General features: G+C 40.2%; 1 protein-coding gene across 6 annotated transcripts in view; it reads left to right on the top strand.

Annotated features, from left to right (window-relative positions):
* tgfbr3 (transforming growth factor, beta receptor III) overlaps positions 1-14,265 on the top strand; it is a 259,659-nt gene extending 245,394 nt beyond the window's left edge. For 5 of the 6 annotated variants that reach the window (XM_077533668.1, XM_077533667.1, XM_077533670.1 and 2 more), the window contains 7 exons: positions 21-164; positions 371-559; positions 1,391-1,660; positions 1,934-2,060; positions 8,178-8,219; positions 8,329-8,439; positions 11,602-14,265. In XM_077533668.1, the coding sequence (XP_077389794.1) occupies positions 21-164; positions 371-559; positions 1,391-1,660; positions 1,934-2,060; positions 8,178-8,219; positions 8,329-8,439; positions 11,602-11,741 (1,023 nt within the window). In that variant the 3' untranslated portion in view covers positions 11,742-14,265. The remainder of the gene's footprint in view (positions 1-20; positions 165-370; positions 560-1,390; positions 1,661-1,933; positions 2,061-8,177; positions 8,220-8,328; positions 8,440-11,601) is intronic. The other variant, XR_013285283.1, reaches the window with a different exon arrangement.
* Positions 14,266-14,644: the final 379 nt, after the last annotated feature.

The following is a 14,644-nucleotide window of genomic DNA, read 5'->3' as shown; positions in this document are numbered from 1 at the left end:
TCATGTTTCTTCCTTGTCAGGTCCTGATAAGTCACAGCGAGTCGAAGGACGGGAGCGGCGGGCCCCTGGAGTACGAGGACCAGGAATCCGGTGAGGTTCTCTTCCCCAGGGAGGCCGTGGACCTGGAAAGGATGCCACCTAGAGATCAGCTGTCAATCATAACGGTAACAGAAACAACAACAAGCAAAATGGATTCTCTCACCTATAAAGTCCTCAACTTATGTTTACTCTTTATTCTTAAGCCATTTAAATGTCCTATATTAAAAAAAAAAAAAAAAAAAGACGGTGTGTCTGCCATTTTGGTTTAGAGTTGCTGGATCAGCACAATCTGATCTGATGTTTTGTCTTGTCTTTGAATCTCTCCTCCCAGTTCAACTGCACGTACCGACAGGAAAGCAGGAAAACCCCGGAAGCGCCACCCAGGAAGATCCCGGGAAGGGGTGCGGCTCGGCCCGTGAACATGACCTTCCATATGGACCTGTACAACACGCCGCCTTCCGAGCAGCCGTCCCGCCAGGCCTTCAACACCGTCTTGCAGAACCAGAAGGTTTTCGTGGAGGTTTGTGCTCGTGTCTTTTCTCGTCGGGTCACTTCCCGCTATACTTTGCCAAGTCGGCGACACAATTTCATGCGTTGATTCAATGGACCTCAGCTACATATGTTCTACATTTGTTTTTTCAATTTTATTTTCTAAATTTCCATGTAAGGAAATGTGAACTGCTGGTGTCCGGATGTTGTGACGTCATAAGCTTGCAAGAAATCTTCTGAAGTGCAGTAACTGAGTATTTGTACTTTTGTTACTTCCCACCAGTGCTCATGAGTTCACCTCCTTATGGTATCCCGGCAAATATTTACTAGGAGAAGGTCAAGGGAGGTGGCACGCACTGGCCTTTGAAGCGGTGATTCATGACGCTATCAGCGGGAGCCAACAAAAGAGCTCTTGTGTGTTTGCCGCCAGCTTCTTGGCCGTCAGAAGTGGCACCGTGCTGAGAGCTGACCCCGAACGCGCAAGGTGCAACGTGCACCAAAAGGGCCGCTTTTGTTTCCCAGGATTTTTTAGAGACGCTCGGATGAGTTTAATGGGGGCCTTTGCCGACCTTTGAGAAAGTGGAATTAATTAGCTGGGTCACTTTGTTTGCGGACTTTTTTATCGGGTGGTATAGTAGATAATATACAGAATATGAACTCACTCACTGGCAGCCATTTTCCCTGATTTTGACTGATTTTGCAAGGCCCACAGAATGTTCCATTTCTTTAAAAACACTACCAAAAGAAAGATTAGAGTCTCTTCTTTCATCAGGAAGAAAAATATATTTTTATCTGTTTCTGTTTTGTTCATTTTGGAAAGACGATACGCGAATTGACCGATGTTCTCTCTCTCGTCTTTCAGGTCACATCAACGTCGTCCGACGCGGACGTGGGCTTCAACATCCTGTCGTGCTTCGTTTCGCCCGACGCCAACCCCGAGGAGGCGTCGTCCTACACGCTCATCGAGACCGTTTGCCCCACCGACGGCTCACTCAGCTTCCGGCAGCACGCGCAGAAGGATAAGAAGAGCTTCAGCTTCACCTTCAAGTCCCACTTGAACGCGTCGCGGCTCTTCCTGCACTGCACGATGGCGCCGTGCGCCGACACCGACGCCGACCCCCACCTTGCGCCGGTATGCACCCTGATTGATTGATGCCCCCTGCTGGCTAAATGTTGTATTGAAGTACTGCTTCATTCTTGATTAAGGTGACCCCCCCCCAAAAAAAAAAAAACAATTTTAATGCTTAAAACAAAAACACCAAAAAAGGACAAATAGAATTCATTGAGCCACTCACAAGGAAAATCGAAATTTTGTGTTATCTCTGTGTGAAAGGGCTTTTTTGTCTTATTGTCTCGTGGTGATGTTTGTTTGTTTGTTTGTTTGTTTGTTTGTTTGTTTGATCAGTGCGTGGGTGCGAGCAGGCCGTGCGACTCCCTGCAGGTGGGGGACATCCTGAACATGATGATGAACGCCAGGACCAGCAGCAAAGCCCTCATCCTGCTGGACGGGGACCGCCCACCCCACAAGACAGGTCAGGATGCCAGTTTGTTTGTTTGTTTGTTTTTGTTTGTTTTTAAAGTTCCTCATGAAAAAAAAAAAGCAGGTAGTAGTGAGAATCTGTTCAAAAGGTATTCCTGTGCAAAATGTTGAAAGTTGCCAAGTTGCCCCTTTGAGACATTTTACTTGTTCGTGATTTTGGGTACATGTGTGAAGTAAAAGTACTTTTTTTTTTTTTTTTTGTACTCTACTATACTTTTGTACACAGCTTTCTTTTTGCTTTCCTTCATGATACTTGGTACTACTTTGACTTTACACTTTTATTCTGCTTTACTTTGACTTTACTTTTGGCTTAATGGGTAACAATAACAGCACTTTTACTTTGTGCTACTTTTATTTATCTTTGCTTGATTCTACATTTACTTTACTCTAGTTTGAATGCAGCCTTTTGCTTTACTTTTTGCTTTTGTCACTTTTACTTTGTTGTTTTACTGTACTTTTTTTACTGTACCAGTTTTACATTGACTTTAGTCTGAATTACTGTACCTTAACTTATTTTGCTTTACTTTACTCATTGCTACTTTACTTATACTTTACTTTGTGTATTTTTACTTCACACTGCTTTAATTTTCTGCTGCTTTTACTTCACTCTTTGCTTTATTGTACGTTTACTTCAAATTACATTTACTTTCACTTTATTTTATCTCATTGTGCTGTTTTTTTTTCCCCATTAATCTTGTCTTGTTTACGCGATGCCCGGCTTTACTCTTCTTTGTCTTACTTCACGCTACTTTTACTCCTAGTTTACCGTTGCTTAACTTTAACCTCCTGACTACCAGTCATGTTTATTTTGATATTCCCCAATCTGTGTGAAGTAACTGGAATACTGCAAAAGCAGTTTTGGGGAGAAAAAAAAAAAAGAAGTTTTTATTTTTAAGCTATGATATGTCCACTACAGAGGACATTTTTTAAAACTGAAATGCTAGGCTCAAATACAGTTAAAATAATTCAAACAATACTTTAATGTGTTCTTAAGAGTCTTATAGAAAACATGCTAACAACATTTAAAGCCTAAATTTGTTCAATAAAAAGTGTTATACACTTACTTTTCCTCTTCCCTAGAAAGTGCGTGCACTCAGGGAAGCCATTTTCTTTTATGATGCAATCAAAGGGAGCAAAGCCGAATTGCTGGTAGTCAGGAGGTTAACTATATTTTTACTTCAAGCTGCTTTACTTTGACTTGACTTTGCTTTACTTCACGGGACACTACTCTGCTTTACTACTTTGCTTTACTCTCCTTTTAGTCCACGTTAATTTCATTTATCCATCTATCCATTTTCTTAACCTCATGCTCCTCACAAGGGTTGCGGGGGTGCTGGAGCCTATCCCAGCTCCAGCTGAGTTCGGGGCAGGAAGCGCACCCTGAACTGCTTGTCAGCCAATTGCACTAATTTCATTTACTGTACTTTTTATTTCTTGCTGCTTTGCATTGCTTAACGTCATGCTATTTTTTACCCCCCTTTTTACTCAGCTTTACTGTAATTTATCGTACTTTACTACAGTATTTGATTGTCCTAATTACAGGACAGAATACATTTGTCAGTGAAACTGACTTATGTGCAATGATCGTATGTTTAATTGCATATTGGTGCTTTCATACGCAGTAAAACTGTCCCGCATGAGTGTGAATGTTGTGCGGTGTGCTTGCATGTGTGTGAGTGATAAGCGGTGTGTAGTGTAGTGTGTCAGAAATGAAGTCACACGACAGTGAACACCACCTCCCTTACATCTGCGCCTCATTACGTGTCATCGTCTGTCTGTTTACATCAACCATTCGTACACAAGCGTGCGCGTGTGCGTGCGTGCGCGTGTGCGTGCGTGCGTGTGTGGATGAGGGCCAGCTTTTGGCTGCTGGCTCGCGATGAGGGAGAGCTGGAAAAAGGAGTCATACGAGCACTAAGCTCCAGTTGTTTTCACTTAGCAGCTTCGGCTTGCACCCCCCCACCACCCTTTTCCTCCCATCCCACTCCTTTCTCCTACAAGATCACTCCTTATTTAGCAACTCATCCCACTCCATCAGGGGATAATCTCTTGGAGGTGTCCATGTGATGATGTCACTAGCGCACACACGCCCTATTGAGGCGTCAGCAAGACTCTACTATTGTCTTCTTCTTTACTACCACTTCTGACTTTTACAGTACTTTGCTGGAAAACAATACTCTCAAAATGTTGTGTTCAAAGTGTTATCGAAATGTATGGATGTGTGACGTACGCCACTGGCCAAATGGAGTGTTTCAAAATCAATATAACTCTTGCAACATTGCAGACGATGAAAAATTTGAAATTATACGACGTGTTAGTCGTCAAGGTTTCCATGAAGGAAGTCTCGTAGCGTGAGCAGAAACTCCTGAAGGAACGTCGCGTACCGACATTGGCGGATTTACGACTATTTTTTTATTTTATTTTTTTCCGCCGTCTCGGAGCGCCGGTGCCAGTGTTGACGTTGGACGAGGCCGGCGTTCAATTCCTGAGGAAGACGCGGCGGTGAGCATGTTGCTAAGCTAGCTGGAAAAGGGCCGCATTATGCCAGGCTTTATGTTGTGGCAGTGTAGCGTTACTTCCTGGTTCTCCTCCAATCACCAGTCGCTCTCTTCACCCAGATGGAGATACGGTGCCTTCAGGGAATTCTGGGATGTAGGAATATTCACAGTGAGCTGCGATTGGCTGGCAACCAGTTCAGGGTGTACCACGCCAAGTGGGATAGGCTCCAGCACCCCCCGCGACCCTTGTGAGGAATAAGTGAAAATGGATGGACGGGGGAATATTCACAACTTGATGACCTGAACAAACAGTTTGACTTCAGAGCATGACATTTCGGAGGCATGTCAGTCATGAGTACAAAAAAAAGTCTCAAGAATCTGTGACAGGAAGTCTTCCATTTTGCGTTCAATTATTTTTTACATATTTTGGCCATTTCCCGGGGTCCTGAAGCCAAATTTGTCCTGGGGATTTTTATTAGTTTCATTTATGAGCATGAAATTTAGGAAGGATGCCTGTTAATTAGTAAGCCCACAAAAAGTCTCAAGAAGCAAATGGACAAAAAGACGCAGGAAATCTGCCATTTTGGTTGGAAGCAGCCATTTTAAGCTCCATTTATTAATTCCCAGGAGTCCTTGAAAGACAAACTTTGTTGATTGTTTTTGAACATTTAGGTCGGTTTGACTTTAGAAGCATGTCTGTCATGAGTAGACCCACAAAAAAAAATGTCTCATGAAGCCACGGACGAAGCAAAACAAGAAGTATGCCATTTTGGTTGGAAGCGGCCATTTTGAGGTCCATTTGGCATTTCAGATGGTCCTTCAGATGAACTTAGCCTAGAGAGTTTGTGAATTGACTAGGGGTGTCACGATTCGCCAACTCCACGATTCGATTTAAATTTCGATTTTGGGGTCACGATTCGATTTTTTTTCGATTTTTTTTTTTTTTTTTTTTTTTTTTTTCCGCTCCCCCACTTTATAACACAGAGGCATATGCTTCTGTAGGCTAAGGCTAGTCTATGATCATTGGTTCTATTCATTGTACAGTAAATCTTATTTCAAAAGATCGGCTACATATAGGTGATGCAATTTCCATATTATTTTTGTGTAAATTTATGTAATATATGATAATTGGCATTAGGCAGGAATGATCAAATTCAAAGAATTTATTTACAATATAAAGTTAACCGTCTTGTTCTTACTGAAGTGTAAAATAAAAAATAAAAAAACAAAAACAAAAAGTCACAGTGGGTGCCTGCCATCTATTGACTGTTTTTGGTTACAACAGTGTGCTGTGCGTTCCTCTTAAAATAATGTGCAATGTGCAACAACAACAAAAAATATATTGTATCCAAAGTCATGGAACAAATACAGCCTGAACAAACTATATCCCAACATTTACAGTTGCTGGGCATACTGTAGCGTGGTTCAAGTACACTAATTAAATGTTTGAATCCAGCGTTTTCCAAGGCTGCAGGTCTGCTGCTATAAATAGACCTATGGATCTGGCGTTTCGCGCGAGCTGAAGTGTGTGGAAGTTTCACTGTAAATGAGGATGAAATAGTTGGTTGGACCGTTGTTTTCCCACTTCTAGTTGAATTTGATAAATCTAAATCTTTGTGATGCCTGCGTAAATGTCCCGCCGCCGGCTCCGCTCCCCTAGTATGTATGTGTGTGTTTGTGTCGGCTGGTGCCCGTATAATGGTACTTCAGTTTGAATGCGCCAGCGCGACACTCTGATTGGAGGACTGTGCCAGCGCGACACTCCGATTGGACGACTGTGCCAGCGCGACACTCCGATTGGACGACTGTGCCAGCGCGACGCTATTGTGTATCCGTGTATTATACCCCTATTGGTTATTGTTGTTTCTCCTCCGTTCTGTCAGTTCTGTCAAATGCGGTTATTATTTGTTCACCTTCCACTTTCACTCCCTTGTCAAACCCCTGCCTGAAATTTCAATTAAAACTACTCAGATGTTAAAGTCGACCCGTGTTTATCTACTCTATATTTTCTGTTATTGTGTTACTTCCCTTCCCCTTGACGAGCCGGGCGTAACACCGTGGCCGAGTACAGTACGCGCACATAGCATATCTTGCAACTGTGGTCTTTTTATCGACAACGTGAACGTTGTCGACATAACTCACCGGGAACGCAAAATGTTTCCAAACTGGTGACGAGAGAAGCGGGAGCGGCTTGAAGCACCATTGCTGTGTCTGTCCGCGCTTGCCATCATGACTGCAGGAGAAGTCAGCTAACAAGTGCCGTTAGCTAGTAGCTGAATGGCTGCGTCTCATTTGCTTTCCTGGGAGGTGGCGGTGGCGGCGGTGGCGGCGGGCGCGGGGGGGGGGGGGGGGGCATCGAATCGTGTGTCCTCTCTTCTATTTCGATGCTCGAAATCGTGACGTAATTTCGATCGATTTCGATAAAAAATCGAAATCGTGACACCCTTAGAATTGACACATGGATGAAGCTAAAAGTATGTTTTGCCATCCCTCGTAGTCGATGTCAGCAAAGTTTGTTGATTGACCATAAAATCCCCCCCAAAAAACAAGCAAATGGCCGTTTTTGCATACCCAACTGGATGCAGACCGTTGGACACTGGTTCTTATTTCCAAGGCTTGCATTCCAACATGACATTGCTGTTGCTGCGAGCGAAGGTGCCCTCCAATGATGACCTATCTGGCCTAATGAAAAACATAAGAGTCGAAGAAAAGAGGCCATTGTACTGGGGCGAAACTTGGACGCGCGCCAAGCGACATCATGACCGACCCGGCGAGGTTCATCGCTCAAGACCCCGACAACACATTCCACAGAAAAGAAGCGCTTCATCAGCACGCTGCATAACAGCCTGTTGGAACGTTAGCTCACTAGCATGCAAGATTATTTACTCGACAAAAGTAAATAAATATATATAGATATAGATATAGATATATATATATATGTATATGTGTATGTATATGTGTATGTGTATATATATATATATATATATATATATATTTATATTTGTTTGTTTGTTTGTTTCTTTATTTTTATATATAATAGTGTATAGATCTATATGAAATGTTAGTTTGTGTTGTTAAATCTATTCAAAAGATTGTTTTTTGTTTCAAAATATTTCCGTATATTTCTGCGTGCGCTGTCGTATTATCAAGGTTTTTGTGTTTTTGTTTGGCTTTCTGAATTTTTAAATGTTTATTTTTAAAATTGTCTGTGTTTATGCATTCCTGTCTGTATTTTACTGTAATTTTAAAATGCATAAATTTACCTAGTTTAACTTGCATATTATTCATATAAATCTGTTTTTAACGTATTTTGTATAGATTGCTCTATTTTTAATGTTTCTCATTTTTATATTTACATATTTTGGATACATTTCTGTTTTGTGTAAATTGTATATATTTGGTTCTGTGTTTTTAATATGTTTTGTAGTATTTGTATTGTATTTTTGTTTAAATTTATCTATTTATATGAGAGTTTATATGTATTTTCTTACTATACTGTATTATAAATAATATTGCATTTTAATTTGGGTCTTTTTTGTATGCCTATTGCTGTATTTGTATTTAAACAGTCATAAATATATTTCAACATAATATCATTTGTGTTTTTACAGATACACCGCCACAAGAAGGCCCAGATGATCCGACCAATAAAAGTAAGTTATTTTCCGGAGCAGTGAATCGGAACATGAAGCCAATTTTACAAGCGCGCATTAAAGGTGATAAAAGCCAAAATCATTGATCATCCCGTTTTTTTGTGATCAGACACGGCGGCGCACCTGCTAGACACGCCGACGGTGGTGGGAATCGCCTTCGCCGCCTTCGCCATCGGCGCTCTGCTGACCGGAGCGCTTTGGTTCATCTACTCGCACACAGGTGAGCACTTTTTAAGGAAAACAGAAGCTCGCGCGAGGAATGTGAGGAGTGGCAAAAATGCGGCCAAACATCCTGCGGCGCACAATAACACGGACTTGCGGCTACTTCCTGTTGCGCGGCGGCGAGGGCCCGCTCGTCTTTCCTGCCTTTGAAAGGTTGTCAGGGATATTCTCCGTGTGGAAATTCCCTACGGTTGGCTTGCGTGGGCTCTCGCAGGAAAAAACTCACAATCCGTCCACTTCGTGCCAACATCTTCTTCCTGCGGGAGCCTTGACCAGGAAGTGAGAGGTTCCCTTTTGGTAGGCTAGTCCAGCCCTTTTTCTGTAGCGCTTGTCCTCATGAGGGTCACGGGCAGAGATGAGGACGCGAGTTTGAGATGGAAAACTCGTTTGTTCAATTTTTTATTTTTTTTAAATAAATTCTATTGTTCTGTCGCTACATTCTCTGTTTTTACGCAAAACTGAAAAAAACTCAAAATGTGTTGAAGGGTTGCAAAACTCAGCCTCCTAACTTGTTGACAGAAGGAAGGCATATGGCGTAATTGTCGCCTGCATAGAAAGTGTGGATTTTTTTTTTTTTTTTAAAGGAAATACTAGATGGATTTAAGTAGGCCTGATTTTTTTTTTTTTTTTTTTTTTTAATCGATCGCTATAATGCTTACAGAAGAATATCGCGATTATCGATATATTGGTCAGGCAATAAATCCATGATCATCTTCGATAAAACTACTCAAGAATTAAACTGTTTTTTCAATGAGAAAATAGTTTCTTTTTGTACCATCACTAAAACACAATATTCAAACTTTAGTGTATTTTTTTTTAAATCAATACAAATGTCTTCTTAACAGAGACCACTTTCTGTCAACAAATGTGTCTTTCTTAAACACTATTGTCATGCAATTGTTTCATTTTATAAACGGTGACATTTTTTTGTGTAGCGTTGCAAAAGTAAATAATTAAATCAAATGACTTAAGTATTAAATCAATATTAATATTACTCAGAAATTGTGTGCTTCAAAAAGTCAAAACATAAAATATGTTTTAAAGTTGAAGATTGAATCTGAGTCAGTTGCTGGACAGATAAACGTCTTACGCAAGTAAAAGTAAGCTCATGAGTCTTCTTCACCTGAAGACTTGCGTCCATTTCCCTGCCACTCTTATGAGGTGCTCCCCCTAATGGCCCGCCAAGTAATTGCTCAATAAGTAATGAACACCTGAGTTGTTGTAGTGGCTGTATATTAACTACAAATATCGCGATACTTGCGTAGGCGTATCGATAATCTATCGGGAGACAAAATACCACGATTTGTCACGATATCAATATATCGTCACACTCCTACTTGTGAGCCGTGGAGCTAAGTTTCAGAGCAGATTCATATGCGCCTAAGAAATGAGGTTAGTCATCTTATTGTTTTATTTAAGACCCTTGAAAAAGAAATTTGGAAAGATAACGTAACGCCGGTGTTTTCGGGCACGAGCTGGTCCTGTCCAATCCTGTTCTATTGGTTCCGAGCTCACGGCTCCTCTCCTGTCCTATTTGCTACTCATTGCCTCCCTTCTTCACATGGTGTTCTCTTTTACTGCCTGGCACGCGACACCTCTTCTCTTTACTACGTGTTATGTCACTTTGTCACGTGGTTGTTGTGCTACTTGGCTCGATACCCTTGTCCTGTCCCATTCCACATTCTTCTGTCCTGTGCAATGTGCCACTTCATTGCGTCCCTTCCGTCAATGGTGTAGTGTTGCCTGGCACGCATTCCCTTTTCTGTTTTGTCCCATTTGCATACCTTGCATACCTCCTTGATACGGTGTGTAGATCAAATCCAACTCCGATGTAACATTTGTGTCATGTTGTTTTACGATTATTATTTTCTGTTCTCGGTTCTCTCTGTTCAAATAGGACAGTGTTTTTAAAAAAAATGAAAGCTAGCATCCAGGCCGGGACAATAAATTAGGAACAGTGATTGTGGACAAGGCGCAGGTGCAAGAAGAAGACAAAAGTTTTTCATCCATCTTGCATGAAATGACCTTACAAGGCAATATTGATCCCGTCTAAAAATATCCTGCTGACTTTTTAAGCGTTCGCGCACCAAAACAGAGCGAGTGAGCGTCCCCCCCTTGAGACATAAACGCCTTTTGCTTTGCTTTTTTTTTTTTTTTTTTTTAAACCCGTCACAGCTGGACACCATAAAAGGTCTTCAAGCCTTCAATATGCTGAATGTTTGACACTTTGCTCGTTACGTCCTTAACAAATGTTTTTTTCTTACACTTTTTGTTAGACTTTGTCTGGCCAGCACTCCAAACACGCGCGGTGATGTCATGAAAACATTTACCTTTACTAGCGGCGCCAAATGGACGCCGTTTGATGCTCGCTGGCTGACACTCGCAAGCTAACGCCAGTTGCCGTTTGCTTCTGGCAAGATGAGGAACACCTGCAATCCGAGATCAATTAGGATGTTGATAACATCCACTTTTTCAATATTAAATAGGTGCAGTGGAGTTGTTCTAGCTCACAACAGATAAGTTTGTACGTAAAATAGAAGCGCTCTTTGGCCTCACTAGCTAGTTAAAGCTACAGCTAACGATGTAACATAAGATCTTTTTCGTTGATAAAGATAATAATGCTCACTGTTAATTGACCCTAATGATGTAAAGTGGAGCGGTCGCACTGCCTGGCTAAATCTAATTATGTAAAATGGAAAGGTGCACTGTAGTGGTGTTAGCTGGCTAAAGCTAATGCTAACTGTATACAACACAAGAACTCATCAATTGCAATTGTCATAATGGTCACTTTTGTATGTAATATTGGAGCAATGTTGTTTTATTGTTTATGTGGCTAACTACGTATGTAAAATGGAGGTACATTGTGGTGGTGTTAGCTGGCTAAAGCTAATCTAAACGATGTATGTAAAACAAAAAAATACTGGTCATGCTAGCTGGCTAAACCAAATGCGTATGAATGCTAACGCACTAACTACAGTAGTTATGCTAATTTGCTAAAGCTAGTTCTAAATGTGGATGTAAAGTAGCATGGCCATGCTAACTGGCTAATGCTAACATTAACTTTGGTCATTTACATGGTAGTTTTTCATCCCTTTGTTGTTATTTGTACAAATGTTTTAATTTGCATTCATCATTCTCGCGTTCACATTGTTTCTTCCAGGCGGGACCGCTGCTGCGGCAGCGACGGAAGGGACGACCAAGGAGGTCCAAAAGTGTCCGCCCGCCTCAGAGAACAGCAGCGCCGGCCACAGCATCGGCAGCACGCAGAGCACACCCTGCTCCAGTAGCAGCACGGCGTAGCGGACGGAACCAACCCGGGCCGGACCCCTTCCCGCCCCTCCTGCCTGGGTCCGAAAGACTATATTAGAACTCCGGGTGCTGTGACACCCGGGACGGCGGGACCACATCCTGAACGGGGCGGTACTTCCCGGCCTTATCCAACTTCACGCTACATAGCCAAAAAGTTTTGGAAAAAAAAAAATTGCACGCGGACGCCATGAAATTCATCGAACAGGAAACCAGTGTCTTAAAAAGATTGGTGATCAAAATTTGTGATATTGCTGTATAATGTGGATGGTGAAAACGTGTGGGTGCATCAAATTTGATGACAGTTTCAAGTACTCGCCATGAAAATTACATTCTTGTAACAAATGCGTACTTTAACAAACTATAAGGGATTTTGTCCAAATAAGCCCTAATAAGAGAAAAATTGGTGATGCTAAAATGCAAAGCTAGCCCACACGTAGCGTGAACGGAAAAATTTAGGATATTTTAAGCAGGCTGTTTCAGTAATGCAGGATGTGATCGGAACGGAAGAACCACTATACTGGTCTTTAAAAAAAAAAAAAAAAGAAAAAAAAAAGGTTTTCAACGTGGTATGTAAAGAAAGCTATCGGTTTTGAATGTAAACAGAAGTTTGAAAATGCCAAACAATGTGAAAGACAAATGTGAAAACATACTGATAAGAAAACAACCGTTTTATACGCTTTTTTTTTTTCTTCATTCGTTGTATTGTAAACAAGTGCTCTTAATACAGTAGGATTCAACTAAGCTAAGATAGCCGCATTTTTACGTTTTTTTTTTTTTTTTTTTTTTTTTTTTTTAAATCTGATGAACTGGTGTTTATAGAGTTACTTTTTTTCCAAAATGAGACAAAAAAAAAAAGCGGGCATTATACAGTCTGACCATTAGCATTGTTAGCATATGAGCATTCCCCAAACAGTTTTCTCTGTGTTTAGCTAGGCTAGGCCCCATCCAAATTGGGACCAATCTTATCTCGTTCTTGGGAAAAAAAAAAAAAAAAAAAAGTGAGGTCAAAATGTCCCTTTCTTCAAAATGTGACAAAAAGGTTAATACCACTCAGAGTCAAATCATGAGCATTGTCTTCATGACAATTTAGTCGTGGCTTGTTGTCATTCTGTTGTCATCTTGTCTCATTCTGGGAAAGAAATCAAATGAGAGAAAAAATGTAAATTTTATATAAATGTTTTTTCTTCAATTTTTTCTCTAAAATGAGACAAAAAGATTGACCTAACCTGTAGTTTAATCAATTTCTTTTCACAGGGCCGACCCACTAACGCTGTTTGTCCTATGCTAAGCTAGGCTAACTGTCCAGAGACGACGCTTTAAAGAGAGGTACCGATCTTTTTTCTTGTTCTCAAAAACAAAACAAATGAGGCCAAAATGTTGTTCTATTTCATATTTTTTTCATATATACAGTAGTTAGTTCTTTGCTTTCACTTTTCTTTTCACTTTCTCAAAAATGAGACAAAAAAAACCCATTAGCGTTAGCATTGTTAGCATTATTAGATTTTCCCAGAAAAACCTCAAAAATCTGAAGTTTAAACGTCCAGTCTGACCCAGTCAAGCTGTTTCTCTTATGCAAAGCTAAACTAAGCTAAGTGTTACCAATCTTCTCGTTCTGGGGGAAAAAAAAAGAAAATGTCAAGTGTCCTTTTTTTGTACTGTACATGTGTGTAAATATTGTAAATAGTTGTTTGAAAGGTTGAATGTGACGCTCACGTATTTGACGCATTTAAGTGATTTCACATCCGTTACATTTCATATCCGTTTTTTTTTGTTTTTTTTGTTTTGTTTTGTGAATGGATGCATTTGTCAATTGCATAAAAATTCCGTTCGGACAATTCGCTAAATGCGATATGTCCACTTTCGCTTGGCCAGCTCCAATGCAAAATAAAGTTAAGCCTAAATACATAAATATTTCTTACATTGTTAATTAATCCAGCCGGCGGTTGCCTAGTTTAGTCGATCGGAATTGTAACCGTTCTTTAACGGGGAGTTTTCCAAACTAAAAGTGATACAAAGTAACAAATGGTAGCTTTTTTTGTAGTTTTGATTGACTTTAATAGTACCAATATCAAATTTGTCTGACAGTATTATTATTATTTTTATTTTATTTTATTTTTTCACAAATACGACATGATTGATCATGATGATTTTATTGTTGCTTAAAAGGAAAAAAGTGTTACGTCACAGTTTTAGGAATGTTTGAGTCCAGGGTGTGTTTTTCATATATATACTTTTTGTATGTACACATGTATAAAAAGGAAAGAGACTATAATACATCTATATTTGTGTATAAAATTATATTTTGGAGTATATTTAGCCAGAGGAATTTTATGATGCTTTGTTGAAGTACTGTGAATTGACAATCATCACATTTTATGAGGGATTTTTTTTTTTTTTTTTTTTTTTTTTTACATTCAATATAACCAGGTTGTAAATTGTGTTTTTAATCTTGGATGCTTTTCTATATTTTCATGTGCAAACTGTTACAAAGCTGAAAATAAATGTACCAAAATGATCGATCGATTTGAACGTATTTGAAAATATTCCATGTGCGTGAACAGCCTGCAATCATAAAGTTGACCAATCAGGAGATAGGGGCGGGGCCAAGAACAGCCAGCTTTAATCACTTGACTTAAGTAGCAATGTCCCTACAAAATCAGAGTTTGGGAAATATTTTGGGTTTCAACTATTATTGTAGGCAATGCTAACCCTTTTTAAAGTACCGGTAAAAGGAATTAATTACTTGCAGATTTTTGCTGTTCACATCAAGGCTTGATTCCTAACCTTAACAAATCTTGATGGTTCACTGTCTTTTTTTTTTTTTTTTTTTTTTTTTAAGTGCATAATTATAGTGTGGGGGGGGGGGTATTTGTATGGCTCTAATCGTGTCCATG

This window comes from Festucalex cinctus, chromosome 10, assembly GCF_051991245.1.
Source record: "Festucalex cinctus isolate MCC-2025b chromosome 10, RoL_Fcin_1.0, whole genome shotgun sequence".
NCBI classification, from domain to species: Eukaryota; Metazoa; Chordata; class Actinopteri; order Syngnathiformes; family Syngnathidae; genus Festucalex; species Festucalex cinctus.
This window is presented reverse-complemented; position numbering and strand designations above follow the sequence as displayed.